The sequence below is a fragment of the Hippopotamus amphibius genome, chromosome 8 (assembly GCF_030028045.1).
Source record: "Hippopotamus amphibius kiboko isolate mHipAmp2 chromosome 8, mHipAmp2.hap2, whole genome shotgun sequence".
In the NCBI taxonomy this organism is placed as follows: Eukaryota; Metazoa; Chordata; class Mammalia; order Artiodactyla; family Hippopotamidae; genus Hippopotamus; species Hippopotamus amphibius.
In genome coordinates this window covers 42,958,457-42,971,713 of record NC_080193.1, presented here as the reverse complement: position 1 = coordinate 42,971,713, position 13,257 = coordinate 42,958,457, and the positions used below count along the sequence as shown (strand labels likewise).

General features: G+C 40.3%; 1 protein-coding gene across 5 annotated transcripts in view; it reads left to right on the top strand.

Annotated features, from left to right (window-relative positions):
• SAP130 (Sin3A associated protein 130) overlaps positions 1–13,257 on the top strand; it is a 77,942-nt gene that overhangs the window by 23,231 nt on the left and 41,454 nt on the right. For 4 of the 5 annotated variants that reach the window (XM_057744708.1, XM_057744707.1, XM_057744706.1 and 1 more), the window contains 4 exons: positions 1,802–1,943; positions 3,950–4,071; positions 7,774–8,076; positions 8,889–9,066. In XM_057744708.1, coding sequence (XP_057600691.1) covers positions 1,802–1,943; positions 3,950–4,071; positions 7,774–8,076; positions 8,889–9,066 — 745 coding nt within the window. The remainder of the gene's footprint in view (positions 1–1,801; positions 1,944–3,949; positions 4,072–7,773; positions 8,077–8,888; positions 9,067–13,257) is intronic. The other variant, XM_057744705.1, reaches the window with a different exon arrangement.

The window sequence follows — 13,257 nt, the reverse complement described above, 5'->3', positions numbered from 1 at the left end:
GAAGTAAACTCACTGAAAGTACCAGGAGAGAAATAATGTTCATTCATTTGGCTAAAACTACTAACTTTTTACCTGTCCTAAGTTACTGTATTGCTGTGTTCTCTAATTCCTCAGTTCATTTATCTTTGAATTTTTACCATTTACTAAATTCTAGATATGAAAATCATTTGACAAAAGTGTCCAAACAGATTTAAATATCTGTCACTTAATGTGATTGGTTTTGTCTAAGATCCATCAGGTTTATGCTCTAGTTTTGTTTTCTCATGTGTAGTAACCCAGATATTTGTAGTAACCCAGATATTTGTTACATCATAATAGGATCCCTGTACAGAAGTGCCTCAGTTGAGAAGGCAAACCTGATATTAACCCTAGAGCATTGATTTTCAAGTTGGGGGCATGAGAGATATATTAAAATCGCCTAAGTGGCTTTTTCTAAGTGTCACTTGCTTTCTCCAGATGAGATTAAATATTGAATTCAGTCATTGTTATTAATAGGAATATGTGGGTCAGGGGAAAAGCCTGATTAACCACAAGCATAGGGTTTTCACCTGCAGTGAATGCCAGTTTCTAATAGAATGCCATCCTTATTTTCTCCACACATGACAGTGGTCTCAGAGTTATAAAAAACAGAATCAGATGGTCATAGCATTCAGAAAACAGGGATTATCTTTGAAAATAGCCCTGACTTATGATTTCTTCATTATGTTTTTCTTGAAGTTTTTTTTTTTTAAATAATTGAGGATGTATGGCATTTTTAATTAGGAAAAAGTAAAGATGTAATTCATGTGTGTGCATGTGGTTACCAGCTTCTGCTTAGGTACTCTGCCAAATGACAGCCGCTTTCTTATTGGAAGTGTACTTTTCTCCTACCTTTTATGGGCACAGTGAAAAAACAAGGCTTAGTTGCTTTTCACTCAGCACCCTCTGTACTTACTACTGATAGAAAATACATCATGCCAGGTTCTCTCTGCGTTAGCCAGCAGAGGCCATCCTCAGTGGTCAAACTGGGCATCCTACCCATCCTGCAGAAACTTCCCCAGCTGCCTCCCACAACGTAGCGGTGGGGGTGGGGGGAGGGGGCGGTGGGAGCTGCTGCTGACCTTTGGTGCTCAGTGTGCTGCACTTTGCGCAATGTGGTGGCATCATCCTGGTCTCTAGTGTTTGCATGCCTGTCATTGGTGTGACTTGGGTCTTTACACAGATGGAATTAAATTTGAAAACCGTATGATCATTTTGATTTTGCCATAGAATATTATGTAAAGTCCCAGGACACTCAAAAGACTTGAGAAATTAAGTGATTTTCTAGAGACAGCCTCCTCATACAGGAGGAAACTGAGACTTGGAAATTAAAATGACCTTCTCATTACTTATTAACTACATTATTACTAATTAGTTATGGGCCCCAGAGAAAAAGAATCTAAGGTGTTTGCCATTTCTGTATTCAGATTTTTGTTGTTGTTGTTGTTGTTGTTGTTGTTGTTTAGTTTTCTCCTTTTAAAAAAAAAGGTCTCACAGAAGCCAGGTCAGGGGAAAAGGGCCTGGTTGCTAATGTTTTTGATAAAGTGTTAATGTTGAACCCTCCTTTGACAAATGACAGTGTGAATATATCAGTGGATTACCAGATTGAAATAGTTCAGTTGAACCATAGATACTCATCTTTTCATTTTTTATTTTGATTAAAACTAAAAATCCAGGCTTCTTATTACTGTTTGCATTCTTAAGATTGTTGCTGGCCAAGAATGTTTCAGCTTGCCAATAAAAGCATATGAGCAGTAATGTAATTGGATTATACTTTTTGTAGCTAAGGTGGTGCCTCAGCAAATCACACACACTTCTCCTCGGATCCAACCCGATTACCCTGCAGAGAGGAGTAGCCTGATTCCCATCTCAGGACATCGAGCCTCTCCAAATCCTGTGGCCATGGAAACCCGAAGTGACAATAGGTAGGAGGGAATGTGCCCCATCGTGTCACTGAATGTTTTGATTTTTCAGTAAAACGAATTGTCCTACAAATGTGGCCTGTATGTCCTTATTTTCAAAATTTCCCTCTGAAAATCCAGTACATTTTGTAATTTCTCTAATTTTATGAAACTTTGCTGTATTTATTCATTGTCCTTTTGATGAATATTCTCCTAGTATCATTTTTTTGACGTGTAGTTCTGTTTAATTTACTTTTGAGCCATTTTGAGTGTAAGGGTGGCAGCATCAGGACCCTTTATCCCTAAGTATTTCCATTTTCATCTCTAGAGAACAAAGCTATTCTTACTTAACCACAGGACGGGTATCTGACACAATCTGTTATTTTCCTTTCTCTTTCATACATTGACATTTTTGAAGAGTATGGATAGGCCAGTTGCTTTGGCAGAATATTCTTCATTTTGGGCTTGTATTGTTCCTCGTAGTCAGGTTCAGGCTGTTCATTTTTGGAGTGAATACCATTAGGTGATGTGTTCTTCTCACTGTCACTGCATCAGAGAGCTCACGCTGTCCCTTTGTCCCATTATTAGATAGGTCAACGTTAATTACTTAATGAAGGTGATGTTTGTCAAATTTTTCTACTGTAAGGGTGTATTTTTTTTCTTTGTAAGTTTGTGTGGAGATACCTTGAAACCATAAATGTCCTCCTCGCCAATAAACTTACACTCAGTTTTGCGTCTGTTGATGGTTTCTGGCTGAGTCAGTGGGTGGCTGAAATACGGTGGTTGTGAGACGGCGACTTTCTCCATCGTTTCGTTCGTGTTTATCAGCTGCCATTCTGGGCTGAAGACATTTTACCTGCCCCCATTTATTTATTTTGTTGTGTATTTTATTTTTGAACATCAGCATGGGCCCATGGGTTTGGTTTTATTTATTCATAATTATGATCCATTACTGTCATTTATTTGATGCTCCAATTGTCTCCAGGTTGGTCCTTGGGAGCCCCTTCAGACTAGTTCCTGGGTTTTGCCATGTCCTGGTCATTCTAGCCCTTCCTTACTTCTCACCACAAGAAGATACTTGGAGCTCCCCTTGCACTTGGTCTCTCTGAGCCCTGGAATCTGCCATTTCTCCAAGGAGCCCTGGTTCCTTTACATCATTTAGAAACCAAGACCTAGGCCCTAGCTCTGTTTGTTGTTACTGGATTGTCATTTCTTCTAGGCCCTTTCAGCAGGCAGAGGTAGGAAGTAGATAACATTTTAAAGACTAGTACATTCTGGTACCTCTGGTCCAGCTCCGTTACCTCCCCTATTCTGTATTTGTATCGCCCTTCTCCCACCCCACAGTGAGAACCTGGTGGGACACAGATAAAGTTATTTCAGAATTGGATCATTTTAAAATATTCTTGTTTGATTATTACGGCATACAGAAATGCTTATTAGTTTTGTTTTTTTTTTAACCAAAGTATAGTTGATTTACAGTATTGTTAATCATCAAAGTGATGCAGTTTTATATATATATTTTTTCTTTTTCTTTTTCATAGTCTTTTCCATTATGGCTTAGTACAGGATATTGAATATAGTCCCCTGGGCTATACAGTAGGATTTTTTTATTTATCTGTTTTATATACAGTAGTTTGTGTCTGCCAATGCCAAACTCCTAATTTATCCCTCCCCCACTCCCTCTCCCCTCTGGTAACCACAAGTTTGTTTTCTATGTCTGAGAGTCTGTTTCTGTTTTGTAAATAAGTTCATTTGTGTCATATTTTAGGTTCCACATATAAGTGATATCACATGGTATTTGTCTTTCTCTCTCTGACTCGCTTCACTTAGTATGATCATCTCTAGGTCCATCCATGTTAAAATATTACTGTCTCTAGGTCTGTATCCTTTGATATAATTGTTTGGGACACAATTTGGGAAATGTTGATATGCCAGTTAAAAGTATGAAGAGCTTGTAGAGGATAGGATCATTTGAAGGGAAAGAAGAAAATAGACCATTTTGGTTCATATTATCTGTGTTCCATCTATAGACCGTCTGTTCCTGTTCAGTTCCAGTACTTTCTGCCAACGTACCCACCTTCTGCGTACCCCCTGGCTGCTCACACCTACACCCCGATCACCAGCTCTGTGTCCACCATTCGACAGTACCCAGGTATGAGTCCCACTGTTAAGCTGACTTTTAACATTTTAATTTTTGCATGCAATGAGATACAAATTGATCAGTGAGTATTTCTAGTGTGGATTTAATTACTCCAGCTTCTATTTTCAGGTTCAGATAAGGCTGGAATCTGAAGCTTTAAGGTTATAAGTCACCATCTCTGTGATCTAAAAAGTTGTTTCTTATTAGTGATGTTAGCATGATTTTATCCTACCCTGAGGATAATTAACAGTTTTTGTTTTCCCTTAAAATGGTAGTGCAGTTAAAAATGAAGAAAGCTGTAATCTTATGGAGCTTCTATTGTTTTGTGGGATATTTGTTGTGATTTTAACGTTAGTCCAGTTATGCTCGACATTCACCATCCAGTCTTGTAAATAGTGTTCTTTTTGCCAATCCAGAATAAACAATAGTTAGTATAAACAATAGTTTATATAAAGGCCGTTGCCCTTCTGTGGCATCCAGCACTGCACCTGGGCCACATCTGGCCATTGAGCGTTTGAGGGGGACCCGGCACAAGTGACGAACTGAATTTCTTGTTTTACTTAATTAAAATGAGAGAAATTTCAAATATGTTTGGAGCAACTTAGTGACATGAAACTACTTTTTTCAAAATTGGAGCTTTTATGGAATCAAGATACAAATCAAATATTTCTGATAAAAATTTAGTCTCAAATTGAGATGTGTTTTAAGAGTAAAATGTACCCTGAATTTTGAGGACATAAAATGGAAGAGAGAATGTAAAGCATGTTACTAATAAGTTTTATAGTGATTAAATTTTGAAATGATAATTTTCAGATATATTGAGTTAAACAAGGTATGTCATTAAAATTAATTTGGCCTGCGTTTTACTTTATTAATGTGGCTACTAGAAAATCTAAAATTGCATGTATGACTTATATTTTCATTGGAGAGTGCTAGTCTAAAACTTTCAAACACTGGAATATTTAAATAGTTTTGAAAACAGGTTCCTCCATCTCTACATCATTCTGTGTGTTTGTGTTTTGATTTTTTTTTTTGTGGGCGGGAAGGGGATGTTTTTCAAAACTTTCTTTTTAAAAGAAATTCATAACAATGTTCTTTATTAACAATCTTATAAAGTAAAATCATGTTTAACTGATTGTTGCCAAAAGTAGGATGCAGAAAGTATCATTGAAGCGTGTTGAGGATTAGGAAGTAAATTTCATGCCTGTGGTGTGTGTGTGTGTGTTACACGGACTGCTGAAAATTCTTAAATCTCTTTATCAGTACAGCACTTGCCATCAGGTTTCTTCCTTCATTCACTACCTTGGCCAATTGGTACTTCTGTAACAGTGCAGTCATTTTGCCTTTCTGGAGAAGGTCATTCATGACCACTATGTATTTCTCTGAATGCTAGCCAACTGAAAAGGGCATGTAGAGTCTCTCTTGAGCTAGAACCAACTATGCAGACACTATCATCCTGTATAAACCTTTATTGTAAAAATCCATCATACGAGCACTGTCTGAAGTGTTGAGGGTCCTGCCCGTCATCTGTTTCTCTACATTATTCTTCTTTCACCACTGCAGTAGCCCTGATGGGTACTAACACAGAAAAATGAATTGTATGATCAATACTTTATTTCTTCCAGTATCAAACTGTCACTGTTGGTGCAGATGAGAGGTAATATATTATTTCTCAGACATGTGAATCTATACATGGATGGACACAAGTGAAAAAAATGATGTAGTCCAGTTTATAGTATCCTAGTGAATATTTCTTGAAATCCTGCTTTATGTAAGGGCCTATGCTAGGCTCTATTTTTAAAGTGACTTTTAAACAGATGTTGCTTTCATCAAGCTTGAAGTCTAGTAAGAAGATTAGACATGAAGAGATACTATAATATGCTAAGTCTCAAAAGAGGGGCTTGAGCAAAGCCATGCTGCTTCTGGGGTGAGAGGTTACTTCTACTGGAAAGGTAGAGTTGGAGGTCAGGAATGATTCCCTAAAGGAAGTGACATTTGGAAAGCATCTTTCGGAATGGATAGGGCAGAGACGTAGAACTGGAGAAAAGCACATTTCTGTCTGTGAATAAAGTATTAGCTAGAATATGTGGTCTCAACAGAGCGGGTTTGGTTTTGGCAGGAGCGTAGTGTGAGTGAGAATACAAAGTGTGAAATAAGATTGGATCATAAAAAGGCTTGGAGTGGTGACTAGACTGGAGGTTCAACAACAGGCAAATGACCAAAAACTGTTAGTTAACAGAAATAACAAAGATACGCTTCTTAGGAAGAAACTATAATGCTCTGGAAATTGTGTATGTATGTATTTTACAAAGGAAGAATCACAGTATAGCAGTGACTATAAATTTACATGTATTAACTTTTCACTATACTGTTCTTATTCATAATAATTTACCTTTTTATCTCTGTGGTTTATAAAACGTTTTCAGTTAGATCATTTTTTCTAAAATTGAGACATAATTGACATATATTAGTTGCATCTGTACAGCATAATGATTCAATATTTATACATATTGCAAAGTAATCACAAGTCTAGTTAACATCTGTCACTGTACAGTTAAAGATTGTTTTTTCTTGTGATGAAAACTTTTAAGATCTACTCTCTTAGCAACTTCCAAATATGCACTACAGCACTGTTAACTGTAGTCGTCATGCTGTACGTTACATCCCCAGGACTTATTAATCTTAAAACTGAAAGTTTCTATCTTTTGACCGCCTTCACCCATCTTGCCCACCCTCCACCCCTGTCTCTGGCACCCACCAATCTATTCTCTGTATCCAAGAGTTCGGTTTGTTTTTGTTGTCTGCATTTTCGATTCCGTGTATAAGTAATATCATACGGTATTTGTAATTCTCTGTGTGACTTATTTCACTAAGCGTAATACTCTTTAGGTCCATCCGTGTTGTCACAGATGGCAATATTTTGGGCTTTTTTTTTTTTAATGGCTGCGTAATATTCCGTTGTGTGTTTTTGTGTGTGTGTGTGTGTGTGTGTGTGTGTGTGTGTGTGTGTGTATCTTCTTTATCCATTCATCCACTAATGGACACAGGTTGTTTCCATATCTTGGCTGTTGTAAATAATGCTGCAATGAACGTGGGATACATATATCTTTTTCCAAATTGTTTTGATGACTGAGAAGAAAAATCTTTTTTCTTTCCACAAATAGTGAGAAATCCCGTCTTTTTTTTTTATTGCTTTCTGGGAATGTTTTTGTTTTCAGTTCTGTTGTTGAGTTCGTTTGTTTATAATATGTACAGTAGATGATATGTTTGCCTGATAGAAAAAAGGACAACTTGATTGTTCTCTTGCTTCAGTGGGTATCATGGAATTTAAAATTCAACTACTGTATTTCAGAAATGCCTGTGATAGTAATTCTATCAATTAAAGCAAAGATTCTTGACCTGGAGGCATGGATGTATCTCAGAAGTTTTATATTAATTATTTACATAATTGCCTGGCTCACATTTAGCTTTTAATAAATGATTGCTTTTTTTCTCATTTTAATGCTATTTCTAGTGATCTGCAGAGAGATCATATCAAATTGGTGGAAGAAAGGGGGGAAAACCTCAACATACAGAGTTTATGAAGCACTTTTTTTTTTAACTGAGAGTTTAGATCTTGAACAGTGGAAAAATTGTTCTGATTTGAGTGTTTTTCTCCTTGTGGACGGTGCTAATCAGAGCTAACATTTTTGTCACTTTTTGCATCATTTTTAGTTTCAGCTCAGGCTCCAAACTCTGCCATCACGGCTCAGACTGGAGTTGGGGTGGCGTCCACAGTCCACCTGAACCCCATGCAGTTGATGACAGTGGATGCATCTCATGCTCGACATATCCAGGGGATCCAGCCAGCCCCCATCAGTACACAGGGCATCCAGCCAGCCCCCATTGGGACCCCAGGGATCCAGCCAGCCCCCATTGGCACACAGGGGATTCACTCAGCAACCCCGATCAGCACCCAAGGACTCCAGCCTGCACCAATAGGGACCCAGCCGCCTCAGCCTGAAGGAAAGACTTCAGGTAATTTTAATTTTTTTTACATGGAAGTTGATGTAGCAAGAAAAGAGACATGGGGTTTAAATCATGGTTCTGCCACTTACTGGCTTTGTGGCCTCAAGTAATCTCGCTAGGCCTTAAGTTCCTCTAAGCAACATGAGTTGCTTAGAACTTACCTATCAGGATGTTTGTAAGCATTAGAAACTACATACATAAATAGCCTAGTATGCATTTGCACATGGGGAAAAGCATTCTAAAAGAGTTCTTAGTTGAGAGAGTACCTTCACCTTGTAAGGGTAGTGTTCTCATTCTGTTTTAAGATTTTCTTCTTCTTTTTTGGCCACACTGTGCAGCATGCAGGATCTAAGTTCCCCGGCCAGGGATTGAACCTGGGCCCTGGCATTGAAAGTGTGGAGTCCTAACCACTAGAAATTCCCTCAGATATTTTTTTGGAGTTGTTTGTAAAGCCATAAAGTTAAGATAGACTGGAACGTTGGTACCATTATTAGGAATTGAGAGGCAGTGGCATTTCACCAAAAAAATGTAGGAGAATGTTTCTTGAAGTTTACTATATACTTTATGTATCTTATCTCATTTATTAGTAATTATGATTGTAGAGCAAAGAAAAGTGGTTCTTAACCATGCATAAGTAGACTTTGTAACCTCTCCCACTTTGCCATCTGCTTTTGTTCTTACCCCTCACCTTCTTGAAATTGGACAGTCCTAACATGGGTACTCTTAATTGTGGTGGTCTAATGGTTATTCTTTGTCTTATGTGACATTTTAGTAATGTTACTTCCGTTTCCTTCTCTGCACTGCTCTTTCCTGTCCTTCAGCAGTGGTCTTGGCAGATGGAGCCACAATTGTAGCCAACCCTATTAGCAACCCATTCAGTGCTGCTCCAGCAGCAACCACTGTGGTGCAGACTCACAGCCAGAGCGCGAGCACCAACGCTCCAGCCCAGGGCTCTTCCCCACGGCCAAGTATACTCCGGAAGAAGCCTGCCACAGATGGGTGAGTAGACCCAGAAGTGCCAAGTGACACCTCTCATTCAGGATGTAATTGATATAAATAGTAGGCATTAATCCAGTGCTGATAGCAAACTCGATTTCCGCCAAAATAACCTGGCCTCCGGGTTGTTCAGTAGAGCCTTGCCAAGCTCAGACTGCAGAGTGTTAAGAATCCAGGGGTCAGCTGGATGTCAGTTTATAAGCATCTTGTTGCATATTACGTACTTTAGGGGTTTTCTCTGTTCTGAGAGTTTAATCCTGAAACCCCTAAAGTAGCTTGTACTGAACTCTTCAGGCTTGGCCAGCTAGGTACAGTAATGTGTGCTGTATATTTTTCCCTCATTTGTCCTAAATGAATTGTTGCTAGGGGCAAGCAGTTTCCCAAGTGTATTAAGGGTCATTAAGTGTATTTAGTAGCAGATTGTTTCTGTGTTGTCATATAAGCTTCTGAGTTGGTGGATTGTAGATGGGGAGGTATGGGCACTGCTATGAACAGAGACCAGAGTCTCTGTCTTTTAATACTAAGTCAGTCCATGACACGGCAACCATGTCAATGAAGACACAAGGCAGAGCTTATAGTTAAGACGGCAGATTGAACACGCACTTCTAAACTTCTCTTCCTCTCAGAACCCTACAGAACTTTTAGTAAAGAGGCTTTTTAAGAAAGATTATAGGGAATTCCCTGGCAGTCCAGTGGTTAGGACATCATGCTTTCACTGCCGAGGGCAAATGTTCTGTCTCTGGTCAGGGAACTAAGATCCTGTAAGCCACACGGCGCAGCCAAAAATAAGTAAGAAAATAAATAAATATTTTTAAAAAAATAAGATTATAAACACACAAGGATGGGGAGAATAGGAGAAGACACAATAGCAACAAGACTTTGAAGCTGGAAAGTAGAGAGGCAAGTGCTCACTCGCTCCTTTAGCTGTGAGAAAGGTGAACATTAAGTCTGCAGAGAAGAACCCTGAGAACCATCCTTGTTTAAATTGTGAATCTTCAAAAGGACCAGGAGCAGGAATAACTGGGGGTAAAAGGAGGCTGGGCTGAAATCTGTCTGAGAAGTGGTTAGAGCACTGCCTTTCCTTCTTTACCCACACTGTGGGGTGCACTGCCCCTCCTCCCCACCCCCAGCAAACTGCAGATGGTCCACCGGGATGTGTCAGCACAGTGGAGGACGTGGTGCTGTACCAGGAACAGATGAGGTGACCAAGCCTGTGTGGAGTGCTGAGACTTCTCCCTCGTGGCTGACACAGCCGAGAAGAGGACTCTACTCTCCTTCTAGGGTCCATCCAGCCCAAGGGGAAAGATCTAAAGATATCAACACTAGGGGTTTAAGGACAAGACAGGGCTTAGATTACCCTTAAAGTAAACAAGCCTGCTACAAGCTCAGGGCTTCCAATCAGCTTTTAGTCCCCTTGCTCCTTCCTCATCACCAGCGTGCAAAAAAGCATATCAGATATTTGAGGGTTCTTCTAACAATGCAAAATGGGAACCACAGTGAACACACTGAAAAAAAGCATCTCGGAAGATGCAGAGGCTAGGCAAGGAGAATAAAACTAAAAACAAAACATAAGAACACATGAACAGAGACAGACACTGTCAGTGCCATCTTCAAAGGGCAAAAGAAAACTGCATTCATGAAACAGGAAGACTCCACTAAAGGAACATTCAGAAATAAGAATGTGTCCTAAAGTTGAAAATAGAGCAGAAATTGAAAACTCATGAGAAGAGTTGAAAGGTAAAATCGAGGAAATCTCTCAAAAGTAAAGGAAAAAGACAAAGAGATAGAAAGTAGAGAGAAAAGACCAAAGGAGAGAAAAGACCAAAAAATTAAGGAACCTGTTCAGGAGATCCTGCCTCCAAGTGATGGGGTTTCAGCAAGACAGATCAGAGAAAAGGAGAGGGATCACCTAAAAATAATTCATAGAAAATTACCAAAACCAAAGGGTAGGAGTTTCCTGATGTAACAAACCATAAAGTGCTCAGCACAGTACCTGCAATGGACACAAACCAGCACCAAGGTAACATATTTTGAAATTTCACAGCACTGGACACAACAAGAGAGGTCTGCCCCTTCTCCCACCCTCCATCACCTCCAGAGGCCCTTCTGCGATGCCCTCTGTGGTCATCCGTCATCATCCGCGTCCCCTGTGGCCTGACGTCTTCTCTGAGCATGGCTTCTTGCTTTAATTGGAACCTGGCTCTTCTTCAGGGTCTTGACTTCCTTTCTCTTGATTCTTCCCCATCCCTTCCCGTCACTGGGTCTGGAGGTGGGGTAGCTGTCCTCTTTGTGCCTCACTGCCACTTTCAGGCCCTTTCTCCTGAACCGCAGGCATGCTTCCTGGTCTGTATTGAGATTTCATAAAATTTGCACTTGAAAAAGTAGTTTCATATAGCCAGGTTAATCCTGACACACCAGAAAGTTTTCCAATAACTGAATCAAATACCAGTTTTTAAATTCAAATTAACTTAAATGAAATAGCGTTAAAAATCCTGCTCATCACTTGCACTTGCCACCTTTCAAGTGCTTAGTAGCCCCACGTAGCTAGTGGGTACTTTGTGGAACAGATTCATGTTTGATTTGGGGGCCATGTTTGTCCTTCAGAAGGTACATAGTGTCTGACCATCATACTGTCTTCAGCTTGAATGTAAACAGAAATTATTTCCCAGCTCCCTGGCCTTTCAGTTGCTGGAATGCTTCCCCTGCGTCCACCCTCCCTCATCAGGGTACACCCATGAGCACTAGCACCGCACAGCTCAGAAGTTCAGCAGCTTTTTCTGTACCCCCGTGTTCCACAGCCCACCTCACTTTCCGTGTCCCTGGCAGCAGTACTGCGACTCCAAGACCTAGCCAGGAACCTTCAGTCTGTTGGTCCTTAACCACCCATTCCCTTTTCTCACTGACTTTCCTGGCATCTTTGTCTGCTCTCCCTGGTTCAGTGTCTATGGTCCATTGTTGTCATTTCCTTGCGTACAGCCTCAACTTCCTTGCCCTCCTCTTCACTTTGTTAAAACCAGAGTTAAATCAGACTTTCTGCCTAATTTGTGTTGTGCTGTTTGCAGCAGAGTGTGGCAGGGAGCACCACGTTGCCTGGTCCTGCTTTACCTCACACACCTCCCCGGGACCTCATGGCAGACCAGCACAGTGTGCTTTCCTAGACCACTGTCCCAGACCCCCATGTGCCTCTGCTCCTCTCCAGACTTCCACACCTCCTCTCCCACGTTCACTAGTAGCTAATGAACGTGCCGCCTACTTTCTTGAGAAAATGGAAACAAGCAAAAGAGAACTTCACAAACTAGCTGTCACCTCTTACCTGCCAGCCTTTGTCCCCCACTCCACCTCCACCCCTCAGTACCGGTGAGTTCTCAGGGCGTCTCTCCAGAGCACCAAACCGAAGCCTTTCTCACCTACACCAGCTCCAGCTCCTCTCCCTCTCTCCCTCTTCATCAGTTTTTTCTTGCTAATGGATCACTCACATGAAACATATAAACATGCTGTCATTTCTCCCATCTTTAAGAAAAAAATCCTTCTATTGAACCACTTTGCTCCACTCTCTACCCCATTTTCTTTCTCCTATTAGAAAAGAAAATAAAGGTATTGTCTTTATTTGCTAGGGCCACTTCTTTTGATCTCTCTTTCAACCTTTTCACCGCACCTTTCAACCTTTTAGAAAACTGCGCAAATAATGTATGTACAGTGTAGTGAGTTAGCACAAAGGGAACTCAACATACAACCGCTATATGAATCAAGAAACAGAACATCACCAGCATTTTCCCCCAAAGGTTACTAACCAGTTTTTCTTTTTACCCTATGGATTTGTTTTGCCTCTTTTTGAGCTCCCATAGAATCATATTTTACACATTTTTGTGAGTCCATTTTCTTTCACTTGGTTTTGGAAAATTCATCCACGTTACTCCACGTGATTGTAACTTATTTATGGTTATATAAAATGCCCTTGTCTGAGAATACCATGTTTTATCCATGGATATTTGGGTTGTTTCTAGTCGGGGCCATAACGTTATCCCAAACATCTTTGTGCATCACCTTTGATGCCTCCATAAATGCAGTGCTATGATGTACCCACAGAGGGGATTTGCTGGGATATAGGCTGTGCTCGTGTTCAGCTCCAGCAATAATGCCAGCAGTTTGTCCGGGTGTTTATACCCGTTTACACTGTCACCAGCAGTGGGGTCA